This window comes from Leopardus geoffroyi, chromosome D2 (genome assembly GCF_018350155.1).
Source record: "Leopardus geoffroyi isolate Oge1 chromosome D2, O.geoffroyi_Oge1_pat1.0, whole genome shotgun sequence".
Classification (NCBI taxonomy): Eukaryota; Metazoa; Chordata; class Mammalia; order Carnivora; family Felidae; genus Leopardus; species Leopardus geoffroyi.
In genome coordinates, this window is record NC_059334.1 from 48,311,964 (window position 1) to 48,334,566 (window position 22,603).

The 22,603-nt window shown below is 39.9% G+C and overlaps 2 protein-coding genes across 18 annotated transcripts in view; both read left to right on the forward strand.

Annotated features, from left to right (window-relative positions):
- The window catches only part of LOC123576754 (WASH complex subunit 2-like), a 62,679-nt gene extending 61,327 nt beyond the window's left edge, over positions 1-1,352 (forward strand). For all 10 annotated transcript variants that reach the window (XM_045438019.1, XM_045438020.1, XM_045438025.1 and 7 more), the window contains one exon: positions 646-1,352. In XM_045438019.1, coding sequence (XP_045293975.1) covers positions 646-785 — 140 coding nt within the window. In that variant the 3' untranslated portion in view covers positions 786-1,352. The remainder of the gene's footprint in view (positions 1-645) is intronic.
- Positions 1,353-3,814: 2,462 nt separating this feature from the next.
- Positions 3,815-22,603, forward strand: part of ZFAND4 (zinc finger AN1-type containing 4) — an 86,709-nt gene continuing 67,920 nt past the window's right edge. For 5 of the 8 annotated variants that reach the window (XR_006701569.1, XR_006701568.1, XM_045438053.1 and 2 more), the window contains exons 1-2: positions 4,336-4,447; positions 13,260-13,560. Coding sequence is in view for 5 of the 8 variants with exons in the window: in XM_045438053.1 (XP_045294009.1) it covers positions 13,299-13,560 (262 nt within the window). In the remaining 3 variants the exon portion in view is untranslated. Of the gene's footprint in view, positions 3,918-4,289; positions 4,448-13,259; positions 13,561-22,603 lie in introns of those variants that run through there. The other 3 variants (XM_045438051.1, XM_045438052.1, XM_045438055.1) reach the window with 3 other exon arrangements.

Sequence of the window (22,603 nt, forward strand, 5' to 3'; positions counted from 1 at the left end):
GGTTGTTGCCAAGTTTTCTTTGTTACAAATAATGCCAGGCCTTTAACATTTGTGTATACGTATCTCTATGTAAACATGCTCAAATCTCTGTAGGATGGAATCTTAGCAGTAACATTGCAGGTGAGTCACAAAACACTACAGTCAGTGAAACAACTGAACACGAATGTAGTCATAAAGACTTACATTCTTAGAATTGACATGTATCAGATAGGTGCATTTATTTTAAAAGAGGGTGACTCCTATGTTGGATTTCCCTTTGCTTATTTGTATTGCCCTTTCCTTTGAAAACCTTGTGGGAAGAGAATGTAGAAGTAGGTATAATGTCACGTAAAGTCAGGGGCTGGATTGGAGTTCCAGTTATCCTTCCCTTTTCCCTGTTCTCCATGTGAACACGCATACATTTGTAGTTGAGAAAATTGTGATCTGCGAGAACTTGTGATTTGTATGTGGTCGTAAAACTTAATTAGTAGCAAAGCCAGGACCAGTATCTAAGAGGCTTGGCTCTTAGTGTTCTTGGTATTCCATACTGTTATCAGACTTGAGTATTTGGTGATTTATGTAGATGTGTCTTAAAAGCACCCATTTTCTTGCCTGTTCAGCAAATCTTTTTCTTTTCTTCTTCTTTTTTTTTTTTTCTTTTTAAAGATGATATCTTCTCCTCTGGTATCCAGGCTAAGACAACCAAACCAAAAAGTCGATCTTCACAGGCAGCACCCGAACCAAGATCTGAACAGAAGGTGTCCAACATATTTGATGATCCCTTGAATGCCTTTGGAGGCCAGTAGAGCAGGGAATCACATCTCACTCTTCAGCTACATCCTTGAGTTATTGACGCTGTCTTACGTGCTCATCGTCTTAATTGAATTAGAAAAAGCAAATAATGAAGCAGTACACCTTTCTTACCCAGCATACTTAGTATTTTTCTGCCCTGGTTTTAATCATGCTTAATACTTCAAAACAAAAATAAATATTTCACAGTGTTTTGTTTTGTTTTTTTTTAAACTATATTTTTATTTAATTAGCCTTGATGGGGTCACAGTATGATTTAGGGCATGTTGGAGAAGAAACCTCTGTGTGCCTTTCATGAGTGGGCAGGAATTCCAGAGGAAGCAATGGCAGACAGATGATCAGGAGTCTTCCTTTCATGGATAAAAGCCCTAGCTTAGAGCCTAGGCAGGTGATAGAGGAAGGGGATGGGATTATGTATTTCATGACTCTTTGCAGTCTGAGAGGAGGTTTCCTCTTATTCCCATGAATTTTGAAAATGCCTCTATAGGTTAATTAAGGCAAGGTTTGGTAAACTGTGGCCCTCTGTTGTCTGTTTTTGTAAATAAAGTTTTATTGGAACACAACCATGCCCATTCATTTACATGTTGTCTGTGGCTGTTTTCACCCTACCTATGATGCTGGAGTTCAGTAGTTATGACAGGATGGCCCACAAAACCTAAGATACCTTCTATCTGTCCCTTTACAGAAACAGTTTTCTGACCCTTGCTCTAAGGCATCCATTTCCATTTCTTTGGAACTTTGAAAAACGCAGAATGAACCCAGATACTGGAAGGAAAAGTGCTGAGGATGGAAATGTCCTCCTGTAGAGCAGCACTCACTGTTCCATAGAACTTTGAACTGATGGGAATATTCTATAACTGTTGTCTAATGTGGTAGCCACTAGCTGCACGTGTAGCTGACCCCTCCTCCAGCCTGTGTTTTCTTGGACTATGCCTCCTTGGTGCTAAGTATTCAAACTATAACCATGGCACAGTCTTCTTCTTTTTGGTTTTTGTTTTTTTTTAATTTGTTTTATTATTTTTTTTTTTATTTTTAGGGAGAGAATGAGGGAGAGGGGCACAGGGAGGGAGGGAGAGAGAGAGAGAGAGAGAGAGAGAGAAAGGATCTTAAGCAGGCTCCATGCTCAGTGCAGAGCCTGATGTGGGGCTCAATCTCAAGACCCTGGGATCATGACCTGAGCTGAAATCAAGAGTTGGATGCTCAACCAACTGAGCCACCCAACTGAGCCACAGCCTTTTTTTATTTAAAGAAGAAATTTTTTTAATGTTTATTTTGAGAGCACACGTGTGCTTGTGACTGAATGGGGGAGAGGCAGAGAGAGTGAGGGAGGGGGAGAGAGAGAGACAATCCCAAGCAGGCTCTGTGCTGCTAGCGTAGAGCCCAAATGCAGGGCTCTACCTCCCGAACCACAGGATCATGACCTGGGCCAAAATCAAGAGTCAGCTGCTCGCACAACTGAATGAGGCTTTCAGGCATCTCATCCATGGCACAGTCTCATAGGCAGGCCCATTTGGTTTCACCAATCCTGAAAGCACTAACTTCTTCCTTGGGCACTTTTTTTTTTTTTTTTTTTCAACGTTTATTTATTTTTGGGACAGAGAGAGACAGAGCATGAACGGGGGAGGGGCAGAGAGAGAGGGAGACACAGAATCGGAAACAGGCTCCAGGCTCTGAGCCATCAGCCCAGAGCCTGACGCGGGGCTCGAACTCACGGACCGTGAGATCGTGACCTGGCTGAAGTCGGACGCTTAACCGACTGCGCCACCCAGGCGCCCCCTTTGGGCACTTTTAAGATTGAACTTGGAATTGCTGATTTTGAGAGATTTGGTAGAGCTCTCACAGATCAACTCTTTGTGCTGCTCTGCTGTGAGAGTGACTTGATGGCAGAAGAGAGTGCTTATACCTTCTGTTCCTTAGGTTACTTGTGTATACCTACTCCTGAGGCTGACTCAGTAAGCATTTGTTAAATGGTTTTCTTTGGGAATGGTTAAATCTACTTATCCATCATTAGGACTGATTCCAGGAAATTCATAAGAGAGAAAATACGCAAATTCCTATTTTGAGAGGCTTCAAAGGGGGAGGGAGATAATAATAAAATCTCTTTAAGGGGCTCCGATCTATTCAGTATTGGAGTTGAAGAAGGAACTAGTGTTGAGAGCCTGAAGATGAAGGTCCTTGGGTCTCCTCATAAGCCCCAGGGTGTGCTCAGCATTGAACTGTTGGAGAGTAATTGATGGGTGGGGTCTTAGGAGAATGAGATGTTGGGGTTCATCTTAGATTCATTCCTCTGAGTCACAAGATGATGATGATGAAGCTGGGAGGAGGATTGTTCACTATCGTTTGGGTAATTCACCTAGTGAAATAGGCCAGTTTGGGAAATCTGTAAGGGTTGGATTTAGAACATGTGGGGAATGGAGAGAAAAAAAAAGTGGGTGTGGGGGGGCATTTCAGGTTTGTAAGGCTTATGTCGTCTTTTAGGGTGTACACTCGGAGTTCAGCGCCTTGGGAATTAGAACAGAAAAAGGAATGTAGCTGAGTTTACCCAACTCAGATTTAACTGCTCAAGGTGTCCATTCTAATACCTGTCCTACACTTCTCAGTCCATGAATTGGATGAAGAATGATAGAGACCAACAGAGGGTATTTGCTTTTGCCCTTTTTAACCATGTACAGCAATGGCCCCATATTTCAGATGAGACCATTGAGGCCAGAAAGTTAGGAAACAGTGAAGCACAGGAAGGGTGATCTGTTAAAGACAGGACGGCCCTGCACGGGGTCTGGAAAGGACCAACTGGAAGGCGTTTGCCTGCTACCCTCCTCACCCCAGCACTTGGGCCACGTCCAAGAGCAATCTTAGGATGGCCTCAGGCAAGGTGCAAGCCACGCTCTCGGGCCTGAAGCCAACCTCGCCGCTCCCAGGAGGCCGTGCGGCTTGTCTCTGGCCCGCCCAATTCAGTCCTAGTCAGGTGCCCACTGTTGGTAATAAAGGGCCAACATCCGGGCCTTTCCTAACCGACACCCACCATCGAACGCTAAAGAAGCCCCGGCTACCGAGCAACCGCCGGCGTCGGGCAGCCAGGCCCCGCTCCTGCCCGTGCCCTCGCTGATTGGAGGGTGACGTGAGCGCTGGTGAGTGATTGGTAGGCGGTGGCACAAAGGGGCGGGGGCGCGGCGGCGGCGGCGGCGGCGGCGGCGGCGGCGGCGGCGGCGGCGGCGGTGTGTTTCTCGTCAGTGTCTGCTGCGGCGTCGCTCGCGGGGCCGCGCCTCTCTGTAGGCCTGCGGGCGGGCGAGCCAGTGGACGAGACAGACGGGGAGGGCGCCCGGGGAGGGCGCCCGGGGCTGCGGGCCGCTGAGCGGGTTCGCGCTGCCGCCGCCGGCCTCCGCGGGCCGGAGAGGAGCGCCGGCCGCTCGGCAGCCGGGCCCCGCCCCCTCCGCAGCCGCTGCCCTGAGACCGGCGCGGCGCGACGCCTTTCCTGAGGAGTCTCCACTTTTCGTCCCTCCGCCGAAGCGACGCGGGTGTCCCGCCCCGTCCGGTCCCGTCCGACGGGTGCTGAGCCGCCAGTCGCCGATTCTGAGGCGGAGCTTGTGCACTACCCCCCAGATCAGGCCCGTACGTGTGGGTAGCCGGAGTTTATCCTGGAGGAGTACGGGCTGCGCAGGTGACCCAGTGGGCTTGGAGTGTGTACTTTGAAGGCTGGAGTAGACGTTGGCCTCCAAGGATTTCCAAGACCCACTAAAAAGAAGTTTAGGGTACAAATGCATTTCAGTGGTGGATATAATTCTGTAGCATTATTTATTTAAGAGCGAGCTTAAGCGGGGGGAGGGGCAGAGACAGAGGGGGGTGGGGTGGGGGAGAGAGAATCCCAAGCAGGCTGCCTGCCCAGACAGCAGGGAGCCTGACTGGGGGCTTAAAATCGTGAACTGTGAGATCATGACCTGAGCCAAAATCAAGAGTTGGATGTGTAGCTTCTATTTAAAACAGGGGTGTTTTTCACCTAATTAGTAAAAGGCAGTTTGTTAAAAGCCAGTGTTTTTAAAGGTTGCATAACATTTTGGATCTCTTTGTGTTGGGGGAAATTTTTAAAAGATAACGGCTCTCCTCTGGCTAATAATCTTTAGAACAGGGTAAAGCTGATTGCTAGTGAAATTACTTACTTCAGTGCTATTATTTTCTTACCTATCTTTAACTTCTCTCTTATCTTTGGTAATGTTTTTTAGAACTTTTTCAGAAGAAAGAAATGTTTTTGGAATTAATTTAGGATTTTTTTTTTTTTTTTTGATGCCATTACTCTTACTAGCTAAGTATGTTTTTTAATTGGTAAAAATTCTGGAAGTACTTTTTTTTTTCTCTACTCCCCTCTTTTTTTTTTTTCTTTTGCTCTTGTATAATTTAGCTGTTCACGTTCTTGCAACATTTCCCATCCTGTCTCTGAATCTTCATTGCCTCTCGTTTTCCAACAACATAGGGTTCCATAATATGTTTAGTTGAGAATGACCACATGGTTATTGTGTGTTAATACTGTCTAGGTCTTTGGTCTGCTGGAACTTTTCATTTGCTCCTTTGCCATCATCTAGTCCTCCAGGCTGGCTTAACCAGATTTCATGGCCTCATTTTGTCCTCTGTTACTGTGATTTCTACTGCTCAGGAGAGGTATAACTATTTTTGAGTCATACATTTCAGGTTTTTTGAGTAGGCTGCATACGTCCCAACACAGGGCTTGAACTCACGACTCTGAGATCAAGATCTGAGCTGAGATCAAGAGTCAGCCGCTTAAGCGACTGAGCCACCTAGGCACCCCACATTTTAGTTTTGAATTTGGTTACCTGCCTTGCTCCTTTATGGATTTTAGAAATTTCTCCATTGATTACGGCCCAAACTTACAGTAGGTGTCCCAGTGCAGTGTAGTGCTGCACTGGGTTGCTGTTTTTCCTTTAGCCCATAATTGCTTTATCCATTCTCATTATAGATGAGGGACTTCCAAATCTGTTACCCTCTCCCAGCCCCAGCTTTTTTTTTTTTTTTAAGTCGTTCTTATTTTTGTTTAACGTTTATTTATTTTTGAGAGAGAGCGTGTGTGCGGGAGAGGAGCAGAGAGAGAGGGAGACGCGGAATCCAAAGCAGGCTCCAGGCTCTGAACTGTCAGCACAGAGCCTGGCTCAGGGCTCAAACTCATGGACCTACAGATCTTGACATGAGCGGAAGTCAGACACCTAACGGACTGAGCCACCCAGGTACCCCCCCCCCCCCCACCAGCTTGTTTATTATATTCAGGGTATTGTGGAAGAGTACTGTGGTGAAGGAAATGCTCCTTAGATCTTCTGTCTCTAAATTCCTTGGGCAGACAATGGTTACCCATGCCTTTATTTCTGTAATGTTCATTTCAGCATTCCTGACCTCTGACTTCTGTTGCTAGAGCTGCTACTATGTAGGTAGGAGTGCTGTTGATTTTGGGGAAACAGACACAGGTAATTCTTCAATACGTTGTTTAATGTAGCATGATAAGTATGTTTTTAAGAATACACATGTAACCCAGAAGCACATTATAAAAGCAGTTGGTTCAGAGGTTAGGGGTTAGCTTCATAAAAAGTTTTCCTAAAAGCATTTCAGTGTATTTAAGATATAACGAAACAAAACCTGAACAATACAGCCACTTATTTGGCTTATATTTAAGAGTAATGGCCTTTTACCACTATCACGAGCAATGTTATTAGCACAATACTTTGTATTATCATATTTATTACTCATTGTTTTGATAAATAGTGTGATAGCACTCCTAGCGTCTGTGCTTCCAGCATCAGGTTTTCTTTCTGTGATGCCATCTCTTTAGGATCATTAGCAGTCTTTACAGTGTAATTCAGGTTCCCTAATTGATTCTGCATCCAGTTAGTGTTATAAAAATTCACCCTATAGCAGAAATCACTGTATGTGCATGTATGTTATCTGTTGGACAAACTTTGGTGGACTTACTGTGGAGTGAATCATAACAGGATTCTCATGGGAAAGCAGCATTCCCCCAAACTTTTGGAGCATATCCAAATATTTCTTCATCTCTAAAACAGGGATTATATATATATGTGTGTGTGTGTGTAAAATAAATAAATGTATTTTTTTATTTTATATATATATTTATCACAGATTTGTTCTAAGCATCACTTAGTTCCAACACTGTGCTAGGTGATGGGGTGGCAAATCAGATGTGGTCTCCCCCTTAAGTAGCTTATCGTTTAGGAGAGTAAGAAAGCCATGTAAAAAAGTGAAATTGATTGTTCTGGGTACAATATACGATGGAGGTTGGGGTACAAAGCCATAAAAGGTTTTGTGGAATAGTTGCTATTTGAGCTGAGTCTTGAAAGATGATTAGGTGCTTGTCAGGTAGCCAAGTGTGGGGATGGCAGAGAGTAGAGCAAAGCAGGAGCAATGAGATAGAAGTGGATGTATTCTGAAGCTGCAGGTGCACATGATTAGAGGATAGAAGTACAGAGGTATTGCCAGGTGGGATGACATAGATGTAAAATAGAATGGGGCTGGAAGGTGAGATGTACGATCTTAGGGTCTTTCTCAGAAGTCTGAATTTTGTTCCTCTTTTTTTTTTTAATTTTATTTTGAGAGAGAGCGTTTGCAAGAGAGCAAGTGGGGGAGGGGCAGAGAGAGAGAGAGAGAGAGAGAGAGAGAGAGAGAGAGAGACACTTCTAAGCAGGCTCTGCACTTTGAGCGCAGAGCCCATTGCAGGGCTTGATCCCACAAACCATGAGATCATGACCTGAGCCTATATCAAGAGCTAAGATGCTCAACCGACTGAGCCACCCAGGGGCCCCTGAATTTTATTCCTATATACAGTGAATTTAATTCTGTAATTTTGTCCTATTGGCATTCTATTCTGTAGAAGCCATCATAGGACCTGGAGCTAAGAAGTAACATGATCAGTTCTATACCAGTTAAAAAAATAACTATGCTCCACCCCATATATCATTAGGAAATGCAAATTAAAGAGATACCACTACACAACTATTAGAATCCAGAACACTGACAACATCAAATGCTGACAAGGATATGGAGCAGTAAGCACTCTTATTCATTGCTGATGTGAATGCAAAGTGGTACAGCCACACTGGAAGACACTTTGGCAGTTTCTTATAAATCTAAACACATTGTTAAGATCCAGCAGTCACGCTCATTGGTATTTACCAAAAGAGTTAAAAACATAGCCACACAAAAACCTGCACACAGATGTTTATAGCAGTAATATTCATAATTGCTCAAGTTTGGAAGCAACCAAGATGTATCCTTCAGTAGGTGAATGGATAAATTGTGGAACATTTAGACAATATGGAGTATTCAGTGTCATAAAGAAATGACCTATCAATCCATGAAAGGACATGGAGGAAACGTAAATGCATATTACTAAATGAAAGAAGCCAATTTGAAAAGGCTACATAGTGTATAATTGCAGCTATATGATATTCTGGAAAAGGCAACCTATGTGGATGGTAAAAGTATCAGTGATTGCTGGGGATTTGGGAGGGTTGTAGGATGAATAGGTGAGCCACAGGATATTTTTAGGGCAGTGAAACTATTCTTTATGATACTGTAATGGTGGATACATGTCATTATATGTTTGTGAAAACCAATAGAATGTGCAACAGCAAGAATGAACTCTAATGTAAGTTATGGGTGTTAGGTGATAATGATGTGTCATTGCAGTTTCTTCAGTTGTAACAAATACACCATTCTGGTGTAGGATGCTGACAGTGGGGGAAGTGGTGCATGCATGAGGACAGGGAGTATATGAGAAAATATATCTCTACTTTTTGTTTAATTTTGTTCCTATTACCTTGATACCAAAACCAGACAAAGATATATTAAGAACACTAGATCACTATTTCCTATGCATATAGATAGAAAAATTTTCAAAAAATATTAATCAAATATAGCAACATATATAATTATACACCATATACAGATGAGATTTAGCTTAGGAATGCAAGGTTGGTTCAATAAAAACCAATGTTCTATTAAACACCATATTAATAGAATAAGAGACGAAAACCACATGATCATCCCAATAGACGTTAGACAGAAAAGCATCTGGCAAAATCCAACACACTTCATGATTTAAAAAAAAAAAAACAACCCAGTTAAAGTAGTAGAGTAGATTATGTATGGAAACCCCACAGCTAAAATCATACCTTGTAGTGAAAGACTGAATGCTTTCCCCCTACAGTCAGGAATAAGACAAGAATGTCTACTCTCACCACCAAAATTCAACCCTGTATTAGAGATTTTAGACCAAGTAATTAGGTAAGAAAAGGAAGTAAAGAGTGTCTTACTGGAATGTTCAAGATTGGAAATGAAGAAGTAAAACATTTCTCTTTGCAGATGACATGATCTTTTATGGAAAAAATCCCAAGGAATCCACTAAAAAAATTACTGGAATTAATAGATGAATTCTGCATGGTTGCAATGTACAAGATCAATATATTAGAATCAATTTTAAAAAATTTTTTTAACTTATTATTTTTGAGAGAGAGACAGAGAGCAATCGGGGAAGGGGCAGAGAGAGAGGGAGACACAGAATCCGAAGCAGGCTCCAAGCTCTGAGCTCTTAGGACAAAACCCAATGCAAGGCTCCAACTCACAGACCGAGAGATCATGACCTGACCTGTAGTCGGCCGCCCAACCGACTGAGCCACTCAGGCGCCCAAATATATTAGAATCAATTTTATTTCTCTATGCTGGCAATGAACAAATTGAAAATGACACCAACAATAACTTCATTTATAGTAGCATCAAAAAGAGTATAGTTCTTAGGAATACTTTTTTTTAAAAGCAAAACTCATACTCTTAAAAACTAGAAAACATTGTTGAAAGCAATTTAAGAAATTTAAATAAACTGAAATCAGGCATTGCATGTTCATGGATTATAAGACTTAATATTGTTGGGGCACCTGGGTGACTCAGTCGGTTGAGCTTCCGACTTCAGCTCAGGTCATGATCTCACAGTTTGTGGGTTCGAGCCCTGCATCAAGCTCTGTGTTGACCGCTTGCTCAGAGCCTGGAGCCTGCTTCAGATTCTGTGTCTCCTCTCTCTGCCCCTCCCCCAGTCACACTTTGTCTCACTATGTTTCTCAAAAATCAATAAATGTAAAAAAAAATAAAAATAAAAAAAAGACAATATTGTCAAGATGGTGATATTCACCAAATCTGCACACTTAACACAGTGCTTATTCAAAAGCCCAACTGGTGTTTTTGCAAAATAGACAAGTTGATCCTAAACTTCATGTGGAAATTCAAAGGACCCAGGATAACCAAGAATCATGAAAGAGAAGAACAAATTAGAGAACTTACACTTCCTGGTTTCAAAACTTACTACAAAGGTGAAAAGACAACATGGTACTGTTATAATGATAGACATGTAACAGATCAATGGAATAGTGTTGAGGGACCACAAGTAAACCCCCACATTCCCGGTCAGTTGGTTTTTGACAAGGGTATCAAGACAATTCAATGAGAACGGAATAGTTTTTCCAGCAAATACTGCTTGGACAACTTGCAAAAACTTGCAACAACTTGCAAAAGAATAAAAGTGGATCCTTATTTTACACCATCTACAAAAATTCAAAATGGATAGATCTATATGTAAGGCTAAAACTATATAATTCTCAGCAAAGTGTGTATCCAAGTGAATCTTTATTCCTTTTTTTTTTTTTTTTATGTTTATTTTTGAGAGAGGGAGAGACAGAGCATTAGTAGGGGAGGGATAGAGAAAGAGGGAGACACAGAATCCACAAATCCAAATCCACATCCATACATCCAGGCTCCAGGTTTTGAGCTGTCAGCACAGGGCCAGACACGGGACTTGAACCCAGGAACCACGAGATCATGATCTGAGCCAAAGTCAGATGCTTAACTGACTGAGCTGCCCAGGCACCCCAAAATCTTTATTACTTTGGATTAGGCCAGGCGTTTTTGTTTTGTTTTGTTTTAAGTTTATTTATTTAGAGAGAGAGAGGGAGGGAGAGAGAAGCCCAAACAGATTCTGCATTGCTCTACATGGGGCTCCATCTCACGAACCATGAGATCATGACTGGAGCCGAAACCAAGAGTCAGTCGCTCACCCAACTGAGCTACCCAGGTGTCCCTAGGCCAGGGTTTTAAAATGTGATGCCAAAAGCACAAGCAGCAGAAGAAAAATAGCCAAATTGGATGTCACTAAAATAAACTTATGCTTTGAAGAATACTGTCAAAGTTAAAAGGCAGCCTACAAAATTAGAGAAAATATTTGGGATCATATATCTTTAAGAGGCTTGTGTCTAAAAACACATTAAAAACCCTTTTACAATTCAGTAATAAAAAGACAACCAGAGTAAAAATGGACAAAGGATTTGAATACATTTTCTGAATATAGATATTTCTGTGTAGAAGGTATTCAAATAGCCAATAAGCATCTAAAAAGATGCTCAATATTCTTAGTCATTAGAAAAAGGAAATCACAATCACAATAAAATACTACTTTGCACCCACTAGGATGGCTTTAATCAAAAAGGCAAAAAAAGGGGCGCCTGGGTGGCGCAGTTGGTTAAGCGTCCGACTTCAGCCAGGTCACGATCTCACGGTCCGTGAGTTCGAGCCCCGCGTCAGGCTCTGGGCTGATGGCTCAGAGCCTGGAGCCTGTTTCTGATTCTGTGTCTCCCTCTCTCTCTGCCCCTCCCCCGTTCATGCTCTGTCTCTCTCTGTCCCAAAAATAAATAAAACGTTGAAAAAAAAAATTAAAAAAAAAAAAAAAAAGGCAAAAAAAAAAAAAAAAAAGTATTGGCAAGGATGTGGAGAAATCAGTATCCTGGGAATGTAAAATGGTTCAGACCCCTTTTGAGAACAGTTGGCAGTTCCACAAATTGCTAAATGTGGAGTCCCTACCTAACCCAACAATTCCACTCCCAGACGTATATGGGAGAGAATGGAAAATGTATGTCCACACAAAAACTTGTAATCCAATGTTCATGTAGCATTATTCATAATAGCCCCACATTGGAAACAAGCCAATATGCCCATCAGCTGATGACTGGATAAATATGTGGTGTATCCATATGATAGGATGGACTTTTATTCAGCTATAAAAAAAGAATGAAGTACTGATACATCCTAAAATGGATGAACTTTGAAAACGTTATGCTAAGTGATAGAAGCTAATCACAAAATACAATCAAAATCACACTGATGATTCTGTTTACGTGAAATGATCAGAATGGACAAAATGACAAAGTAGATAAGTGGTTGCGTAGGGCAGAGAGGGAAAGAGAATTTGGGAGTGATGTCTAAAGAGGACAGGGTTCCTTTTTGGGGTGATGAAAATGTTCTAAAGATGATTGTGATGGTTGTATAATTCTGTGATTGTAATAAAAACCAGTAAATTTTAGATTTTAAATAGGTGAATTTTATGGTATGTAAATTATATTTCAATAAAGCCATTAAAAAGATACACTTACCTGTCCAGGAAGATGTGTATCACCTGTCCTATTAACTCCTCTCCTTGCAAAGTTTTCACATTTCTAATAGCAATTTATTGATTTGATTATTCCTATTATCCTAATTATACACTTATGATTTATCTTAGGACTTTGTTGCATTTGCCTCTCATATTCATTAGCCATTGTATGTTTGTGTGTAGAGATTATGTCTGATGTCTGTTACCAGTATTAATGTCATCTCAGTGCTGTACTGATAGATAACTTCTGGAAATCCAAATGCTTATTGATTATTTAGTGAATCTTATTTTTTAAGGAACCTATTAACGTGGTTGCTATTCTTTTCTTCAGTGTGATTCAAAGGTACAGTGGTATAAAGTTATATTTTGTATGGGTTAAAAACATAATTTACGTGTTTTAGTAAAGGATGTATACCTCCTTGCAGATATATACCTCCATGCTGAGTTTGCTGGTTTAAATATTATTAACAACAATAATATACTTGTTGAGTATGCACTATATAAAAATAACTGTGCTGAGCTTTAGTAAGATACAGAAAAGTATTGTAAATATACCTGTTCTTAATAATCTTACAGTCTAGGCGTGCCTGGGTGGCTCAGTTGGTTAAGCTTCCAACTTTGGCTCAGATCGTGATCTCACAGCTGGTGAGTTTGAGTCCTGCGTTGGGCTCTCGGCTGACAACTCAGAGGCTGGAGCCTGCTTTGGATTCTGTCTCCCTCTCTCTCTGCCCCTTCCCTGCTCACGCTCTGTCTCTCTATCTCTCTCTCTGTCTCTCTCTCCCTCTCTCTCTTTCAAAAGAATAATAATCTTATGGTCTAATTGGGAGAGTGGTTTCAGAGACAACTGTGAAAGGTTTAGGATTAGACAAATTAAGTAATAAAATGAATTCTGGGGCTGTCTGGAAGATTATGGGCCAGAGTTGTTCAGAGAGTATGACAGGATGAACTTTCAGATTCGCTTGTTAAAAAAATTATTCTTGTTTTTTAGGTACAAAACTCAAAACATGAACAGCATTACATATTACCAATGTTCAAAGCTGATTTGGCTAGAACTGGAATACGGTTGCATACCACACATTCCAGAGGAATTAGAAAAGTCAAAGTAATGGATAACAGAAAAGATCCTCCATTCTTCAATGAAGATAACCTGGGAACATTTTACTACAAACTTCCTTTCTGTGAAACCATGGAGCTCTTCATTGAAACATTGACTGGAACGTGTTTTGAGTTGAGAGTTTCACCCTTTGAAGCTGTTATTTCTGTGAAAGCAAAAATTCAAAGATTGGAAGGTACTAGTTTTTCTTTGTTTTTAGGGTAAGAGGATTACATTTGTTCATCAAGAGCATATAATTAACTTTTCTTATGGGGAAAATGTCACACATGCATGGAATTAGAAAGAATAGGGTAGTACACCCCCATCAATCCCTTACTTAGCTTTAATAGTTATCAATTCATGGTCTATCTTGTTTCCATTCCTACATTCTTCCCATCCGCTTCCCCTTCTACCAGATTCTTTTGAAGGAAGTCCCTGGCATCATGTTAATGGTGTGTAAAATAATATTTTAAAATAATTTTTCAACAGATTATGATGACATGCAAAATCTGCCACAACTACGTCACAGTTACTTTCAACGGGAAATTGTAATTGAGTTCCCTTTTAGTGACCTTCTTTACCTACTTGGCAGATACTTTTCTTCTTTTAATGTGGAGATTTTCTAAGGGGTTTAGCTTATATTTTCGTAATTTGAAGTTTTCTTAGTATAGCAGGGATGCTGAATATTGTGCAGTGTCTCTTTGCTGTTTGCATATTTGTGAAAGGTGTCATAGAGTACATTGTGTTAAAATTAGAGTCTTTTTTTTTTGTACTTTGAAGGTTCCTAAATTAAGTGATACTTGCCGTTACAGTTGTTAAAATCCAGTATTGACTAGAAAATTAAGTTGTTCTATATAACACTAAATGGATCTTTGCTTTTTAAGCCAGCTGGAACTTGCTGTAATTTAGAGGTAGTAACTAGCATTGCCCTCTAGTCCAGTTTAGGTTCAGAATTATAGACAGATGAGTAGGGTTGGAATTTTTTATCTTTATAAAGCCAAGAATCCTGGTATCCGAGCTTCTAAATATTTGCTGTGTCTCCACTAACTTCTATTAAGTTAGTGATCAGCTGCGTCCAGTGATCACATCAGTATATACACTAATGGTACATGAAACATTTTTCCCCCAAGTGATTTGCTGAGACATGGAGTCAGAATAGGTTATTTTGACATCGTTCTGCTTTTTTATTACGTGATGGTGTAATGATATCTTTTTAGGAGCAGGAAGACAAAACCCTCTTGTGTTCTAAATAATCTCTGTATTTTCCCCCCTTTCATGCATTTTGAATAATCTCCATGCAACAAAAGCACTTTAGGGAGAATGTTACTTAGGTACTTAATGTCAAAAGTAAATTTGAGGTTAGAGAGATTAGGGACTCATCCAAGGGAAATGTTTAGTTACTAACAGAGTTGGGTTCATAGCTTAAGGTGTGGACTCCTTGTCCTCTGTAGGAGTAGGCATTGCCAGTGTAAAAACAGTGACTTTGTAGTTATTGGATAGTTGAAAACAAATAGACATTTATAAAACAAATAGAGTTATTGGGAAATTAAATGAGGTAATGTAAATACAAACGCAAATCCCACTGTCCTAACAAAATACCATAGACTGGGTGGCTTAAACAACAGGCATTTATTGTCTCACAGTTCTGGAGCTGGAAAGTCTGAGATCAGGGTACTAGCATGGTCAGATTCTACTAAGAATCTTTCTGATTACAGACTTACTGACTTACAGACTTTCTTCCTGACTTAAAGACTCCCTTCTTCTTGCTATATTCTCCTATGGCAGACAGAGAGAGAGAGCTCTCTGGCTTCTCTTCTTATAAGGGCACTGATCCCACCAGGAGGGTCTCACCATCATGACCTTATTTAAACCTAATTACCTCTCAAAGGTCATATCTCCAAATACCAACACATTCGAGTTTGGGCTTTAAGATAACACATTGGGTGTGGGGACACAGTTCAGTCCATAGCACCTACAACAAGTCGTCAATAGATCTCAATTCCTGTTCCCATTCCTGACCCTCCTATCCCGCACCCCTTTTCTTTTGTCCTAGTCTCCATGCTTTTTTGTAACTTCCTGCAGCCCATGGGCACTGACAGTCATTCTCTTCTTAAGGAGGCTTCAAGTAGGCATCTTTCATAAACAGTGAATTTTGATTTTTTTTCTGGGTTGTCTTTCTTTTTCTATCCAGGAAGACATTGGGGCTAAAATATCGGGCAAGACTCCCCAAGATAGAAGGATATGGAGTAGGGAGGATAGGAAGGCAAAGGTGACACCACTCAGTTCATCCTTGAGGGAAGTGGCTCCTCTGTCCAACTGCTTTTCCTTTTGGGTAGGTTTTGGTAAGTTCAGAACTAGAGCTTAGTAAGAGAAAGGAGGGTAGATGGGAGGGGTCTTCAGACAGAGCTCAAGGAATATTCTGGGTTAGGAACGATGAGGCTGTAGCAAGAAAGGAGCAGAACCAGCAATAGAACTTTAAATGGGCCTTGAAGGGACAGGAGCACTGAAGCCAGACTGCCTGATTTCATATTTCAAGTTGAGCAGATTACTTAACCCCTATTTATCTCAGTTGTGCTAATTTAAAACAGGAATACTGATAGTACCAATCTCAAAGAGTTGTTCTTAGGATTATTAGTTAATAAATGTAAAGCATTTAACATGTTCTTTATCAGGGGAAAATGGTCAGTCTGTGGAGATAGTGCAGTATGTACCCAAAGATCTAAGAACTATGCCGTTGGGAGAAGATGTAATTTAGGTCTCTGAGTTTTTCAGAGGAAGTGAAATTTTTGGAGCTTTTCATCACCTAGAGCATTGGTATGCAAAGAATAGTACATACTTAGAGGATATGAAAAATAATCCAGTGGAATTTGGAAAGGGAAAATGTGCCAAGAAATGTAAGGGATTATTGTCATTTGGTTCTTTATTGCCGTGGGCAGTGGATTTCCTAGATTTACCATCCAGTCCTTGGCATTACTGCTGCCTAGTAAAGATTTCTCTTCTATGCATGGGATAGGATGATCTTCCTGGCCTTCTTATGAGTGTTATTAGTTCTGTGTTATTAGTTCTGACCAATGAACTATGTTCATTGTCTGTGTTACTAGTTCTGACAAATGAACTATGAATAGAAGTCTCCATTAGCCTGAGCCCCTGAGTAACTGTAGGGAGCAGAAGCACCCTGCTGACCTGCAGCGGACATGTCTAAGAAATCAATTTTTGCTTTAAGGCACTGATGTTTTTGGAGTGGTTTGGGGAGGGTTCAGCATAACTTACTTTATTCTGACTGATACAGTATCAAATAGAGATCTTTTTTTTTTTTTTTCACTACATAGATAACTGGTCTTCTAAATACCATTTATTGAATTACTCTAATCTTTTCTCACCAAAGTAACGTCACGTATGACATTTTTATGTGCACCAGGTATGTCACCTGTCACGTATGACATTTTTATGTGCACACTCAACTCTTTGGATCATCTAATCTATGTCTATCTCTTCATATGCCAATATCACACTGTCTTATTTATTATAACTTAACAGGTTTTGATAGCTGATGATATCCATTCACATTAAGGATCATTATATGTCTTTAGAGAATTGACCCCTTTATCACTATGTAATGCCTCTCTTTATCCCTGATAACTTTACTTGCTCTGAAGTTTGCTCTGTCTGCAATTAATATAATTATTCCAGCTTTCTTCTGGTGAGTGTTAGCATAATGTATCTTTCTCCATCCCTTTACTTTTCCCCCCAGCTTTATTGAGGTACAATTAACAAATAAAATTGTATCTATCTCTATACTTTTAACCTATGTATTTAAACTTTGTATTTAAAGTGGATTTCTTATAGACATTATGTAGTTGGGTCTTGGTTTTTCATCCAGTCTGATGATCTCTTTTTTAATTGGTTTATTTAGGCAGTTGATGTTTAAAATGATTATTTATATGGTTGGATTAATAGCTACCATATTTGTTACTGTTTTGTATTCATCCTCCTGGTTCTTTGTTCCTTTATTTACACTCTTTTCTGCCTTTTGTGGTTTTAATTAATCCTTTTATATGGCTGTGTTTTCTCTCTCCTTAACATCAGTAGTACTTCTTTTTTAACTTATTTTAGTGGTTGCAATAAAGTTTACAGTATATATTTATAGAAAAGCCAAGTCCACTTTCAAATAATGCTATACTTTTTCATGAGTATTGCAACTACCTAATAAAAACCATTCCTAGGGCACCTGGCCGGTTTAGTAGGTACAGCATGGGACTCTTGATCTCAGGGTTGTGAGTCTGAGCCCCACATTGGGTGTAGAGATTACTTAAAAACAAAATCTTGGGGTGCCTGGGTGCCTAAGTCAGCTAAGTGTCCGACTTTGGCTCAGGTCATGATCTCACGGTTCATGGGATTGAGCCCTGTGTTGGGCTCTGTGCTGAGAGCCTGGAGCCTGCTTCAGATTGTGTGTGTGTGTGTGTGTGTCTGTCTGTCTGTCTCTCTCTCTCTCTGTTCCTCCTCCACTCATACCCTCTGTCTCTCTCTCAAAATAAATAAATAAACATTAAAAGAAAATCTTAGAACAACCCCCCCAAACCTAAGTGTTCCTAATTCTTCTCTTTTGTCCCTTATCTCATTGTTATCATTCATTTCATTTATGCATAAGCCATAATTGTTAGTGTTATTATTCTGAACAAACTATTATCTGTTAGATCAATTAAGAGTAAGAAAATGAATAGTTTTTATTTTACCTTAGTCCTTCTTTGATGCTTTTCCTTTATGTAGATCCAAGTTTCTAACTGTATCATTTCTTTCTGAAGAACTTCTTTTAATATTTCTTGTAAGGCAGGTGTATTGTGCCCAGTTTTTATTTATCTGAGAAAGTCCATTTCTCCTTCACTTTTTTTTTCCTCCTTTACTTTTGAAGGATAATTTTATAGGGTACAGAATTCCAGGTTGGTTGTTTTTTTCTTTCAACATTTTATTATTAAAAAAAATTTTTTTTAAGTTTATATAAGTAATGTCTATACCCAATGGTGGGGTTGAACTCATGGCCCTGAGATCAAGAGCCTTATGCTCCACTGAGCCACCCAGGTGCCCCATTTTTCTTTCAACATTTTAAATAGTTCCTCTACTCTCTCCTTGTTTATAGGATTTCTCATGAAAAGTTCCCTATAATTATTATTTAGGTTTTTCCTCTGCCTTCATTAAAGAGTTTTCTCTTGGGGCACCTGGGTGGCTCAGTTGGTTGAGCATCCGACTTTGGCTCAGGTCATGATCTCATGGCTTGTGGGTTAGAGCCCCACATTGGGCTCTCTGCTGACAGCTGGGAGCCTGGAGCCTGCTTTGTATTCTGTGCTTCCCTCTCTCTCTGCCCCTGCCACTTGCGCTCTGACTCTCTCTCTCTCAAAAATAAACATTAAAAAAGTGTAAAAAAAAAACCTTTAAAAAAGATTTTTCTTTTTGTTTTTGCTTTTCTGAAGTTTGATATGATATGCCTAGGTGTAGATTTAAAATTTTTTATCCTGTTTGATGTTCTTTGAGCTTACTGATCTATGATTTGGTATATCTCGTTAATTTTGGAAATTTCTGGGGCATTATTATTTTTCTTCTGTTCTATTTTCTTTTAGTATTCCAGTTATATGCCTTTTGAAATTTTTTCACAGTTCTTGGATGTTCTGGTTGTTTTCATTCTTTATTTTCTCTTTATATTTCACCTTGGGAAGTTCCTAAAAAGAACTTTTTTTTTTTTTTTTTTTTAAAGTAGGCTTCATGCCCAATGTGGAGCTTGAACTCACAACCCTGAGATCAAGAATTAGATACTCTATTGACTGAGCCACCCAGGATCCCCTCTATCTACATTTCTTTAAGCTCAATGATTCTTTCCTTGCCATATCCAGTCAGCTGATAAGCAGGCCCATCAAAGGCATTTTTAATTTCTGTTATTGTTTTTTTTTTTATTTAAAAATTTTTAAAAATGTTTTTATTTATTTTTGAGACAGAGACAAGCCATGAGCAGGGGAGGGGCAGAGAGAGAGGGAGACACAGAATCTGAAGCGGGCTCCAGGCTCTGAGCTGACAGCACAGAGCCCTACGCGGGGCTCGAACTCACAGAGTATGAGATCATGACCTGAGCCGAAGTTGGACACTCAACCGACTGAGCCACCCAGGCACCCCTCTGTTATTGTTTTTTTTTTTTAACTGAGTTCTAAGAATATTTTTTCCCTTTTTTAATTTTAAGTTTTGTTTATTTAAAAAAATTTTAAGTCATTTAAATGCAAGTTAGTTAACATACAGTGTAATAATGGTTTCAGGAGTAGAATTTAGTGATTCATTGCTTACATATAACACTCGGTGCTCATCCCAACAAATGCCCTCCTTAATGCCCATGACCCATTTAGCCCATCCCCTCATACAACACCCCTTCAGCAACCCTCAGTTTATTCTCTATGTTTAAGAGTCTTTTATGGTTTGCCTCTCTCTCAGTTTTTATCTTATTTTTCCTTCCCTTCCCCTATGTTCATCTGTTGTGTTTCTTAATACATATGAGTGAAATCGTATGATATCTTTCTCTGCTTTACTTCCCTTAGCATAATACCCTCTAGTTCCATCCATGTTGTTGCAAATGGCAAGATTCCATTCTTTTTGATTGCCGAGTAATACTCTATTTGTGTGTGTGTGTGTGTGTGTGTGTGTGTGTGTATGTGTGTGTGTATACATACATATATACCACATCTTCTTTATCCATTCATCAGTTGATGGACATAATTTGGCTATTGTTGATAGTGCTCTTATAAACATTGGGGTACATGTACCCCTTTGAATCAGCATTTTTGTATCCTTTGGATAAATACCTACTAGTGCAATTGCTGGGTTGTAGGGTAGTTCTATTTTTAATTTTTTGAGGAACCTCCATACCGTTCTTCAGAGTGGCTGCACCAGTTTGCATTCCTACCAACAGTGTGAAAGTGTTCCTCTTTCTCTGCATCCTTGCCAACATCTGTTGTTTCCTGAGTTGTTAATTTAGCCATTCTGACAGGTGTGAGGTGGTATTTCTTCACTGGATTATTTGTTTCTTGGGTGTTGAGTTTGATAAGTTCTTTATAGAGTTTGGATAGTAACCCTTTATCAGATATGTCATTTGCAAATATCTTCTCCCATTCCATCTATTGCCTTTTAGTTTTGTTGATTGTTTCCTTCACTGTGCAGAAGCTTTTTATCTTGATGAGGTTCCAGTAGTTCATTTTTGCTTTTGTTTCTTTTGCCTCTGGAGACGTGCCAATTAAGAAGTTGCTGCTGCCAAGGTCAAAGAGGTTGCCTGTTTTCTCCTCTAGGATTTTGGTGGTTTTCTGTCTTACTTTTAGGTCTTTCATCCATTTTGAGTTTATTTTTGTGTATGGTGTAAGAAAGTGGTCTAGATTCATTCTTCTGTGTGTCACTGTCCAGTTTTCACAACACCGTTTTCTGAAGAAACTGCCTTTTTTCCATTGGAGACTCTTCCTGCTTTGTCTAAGATTACTTGACCATATATTTGTGGGTCCATTTCTGGCTTCTCTATTCTGTTCCCTTGATCTATGTGTCTGTTTTTGTGCCAATATGCCAATACCATACTGTCTTGATTACAGCTTTGTAATACATTTTGAAGTCCAGGATTGTGATGCCTGCAGCTTTAGTTTTGTTTTTCAACATTTGACTGTTCAGGGTCTTTTCTGATTCCATACAAATTTTAGGATTGTTTGTTCTAGCTCTGTGAAGAATGCTGGTGTTATTTGGATAGGGATTGCATTGAATGTGTAGATTGCTTTGGGTAGTATAGATTCTGTTATTGTTTTTTACTTCTGGCATCTACTTTTAATTCTTTCTTACACTTTCAATCTCTCTGTCTCCATTACCCATCATTACCCATCTATTTTTTCATGTTGTCTACTTTATATTAGATTTTTATTAAATTTCTTAACATATCAATCAGTTATTTTAGTCTCCCTGTCCGATAATTACAAAATCTGTCATATCTGAGTCTGGTTCTGATGTTTGTTTTCTTTGTATATACTGTGGTTTTCTTTTACCATGCCTTGTAATTTTTTTGTTGAAACCCAGATGTAATATATTAGGTAGTGGTAACTGAAGTAAATAGGTCTTTAATGTGAGTTTTTGTATTAAACTAGTTAGGAGATGGGCTTTGTCTAATGTTTGTTGTAGCTGTAAGTGCCAGAGGCTTCAAATTTCTCTGGTTTTCCTGTTTTGTCTCTCTTATCTTTGGGTTTCCCTAAGAACTCCTCCTTCGAAAGAACTTGTGTCTTATAACTCACCTATAACCTGCTGCTATTCTACTAGAGCCCTGTTAGTGTGGTGGTAAAGTGTTGGGGACCAGAAACCATCTATAGTCTTACAATTCAGTCTCAGTTTTCTGGTGGGCCTGTGTCCCTGGGCCATGACCTTCAATGTGTTTGTTAGTGTCTCCCACCTATAATCACTTGGGTGTTATAGGAAGACTAGAGGGGTCTGGATTTTCCTATCTCTGTAGATTTTGGGGGTGATGGTTTGCCTTCCTACTTTATGTCTCCAGTAGATCAAAGAAAAGTTGATGGTTTTCAGTGTGCTCAGCTTTTTTTTATTGCTTTAAGTATGGAAGTGGCAACTTACAAGCTCTTTACATGTATTGTCTGAAACTGGAAGTCTCAATATCATTTTAAAGTAACTGATGAGGTTTTGGGGTGATGGTGGGGTTTGTGGGGTCGGGAGCCAATGGCCAAGAAAGAATTCTTGAAGATGTCCTTGGTGCAAGAAGGTGATCTTATTAAAGCATGGCGGGGGGGGGCACCTGGGTGCCTCAGTCGGTTAGGCGTCCGACTTTGGCTCAGGTCATGATCTCGTGGTCCGTGAGCTCGAGCCCTGCTTTGGATTCTGTGTCTCCCTCTCTCTCTGACCCTCCCCCGTTCATGCTCTGTCTCTCTCTGTCTTAAAAATAAATAAACATTAAAAAAAAAAAATTAAAAAAAAAAAAAAAAGCATGGGGACAGGACCCAGTGGCAGGAAGAGCTGCACTGGGGTTGTGCAGAGTGACTGCTTATGTACTGTGGAGTTTTGGGGGAGGTAAAGTCAAGAGGAAGTTTCTTAAAGGGATTTCTATATGCTAAAGAGGATTTACAGATTACTGGAGGCCTAGCTATTGTCAAGCTAAGGTTGTTTTTCTTTCTAGCAAAGCATTATCATTAAGATAGTAGGGAGTTCCTGATGAGGCTATTGATGAGATATTT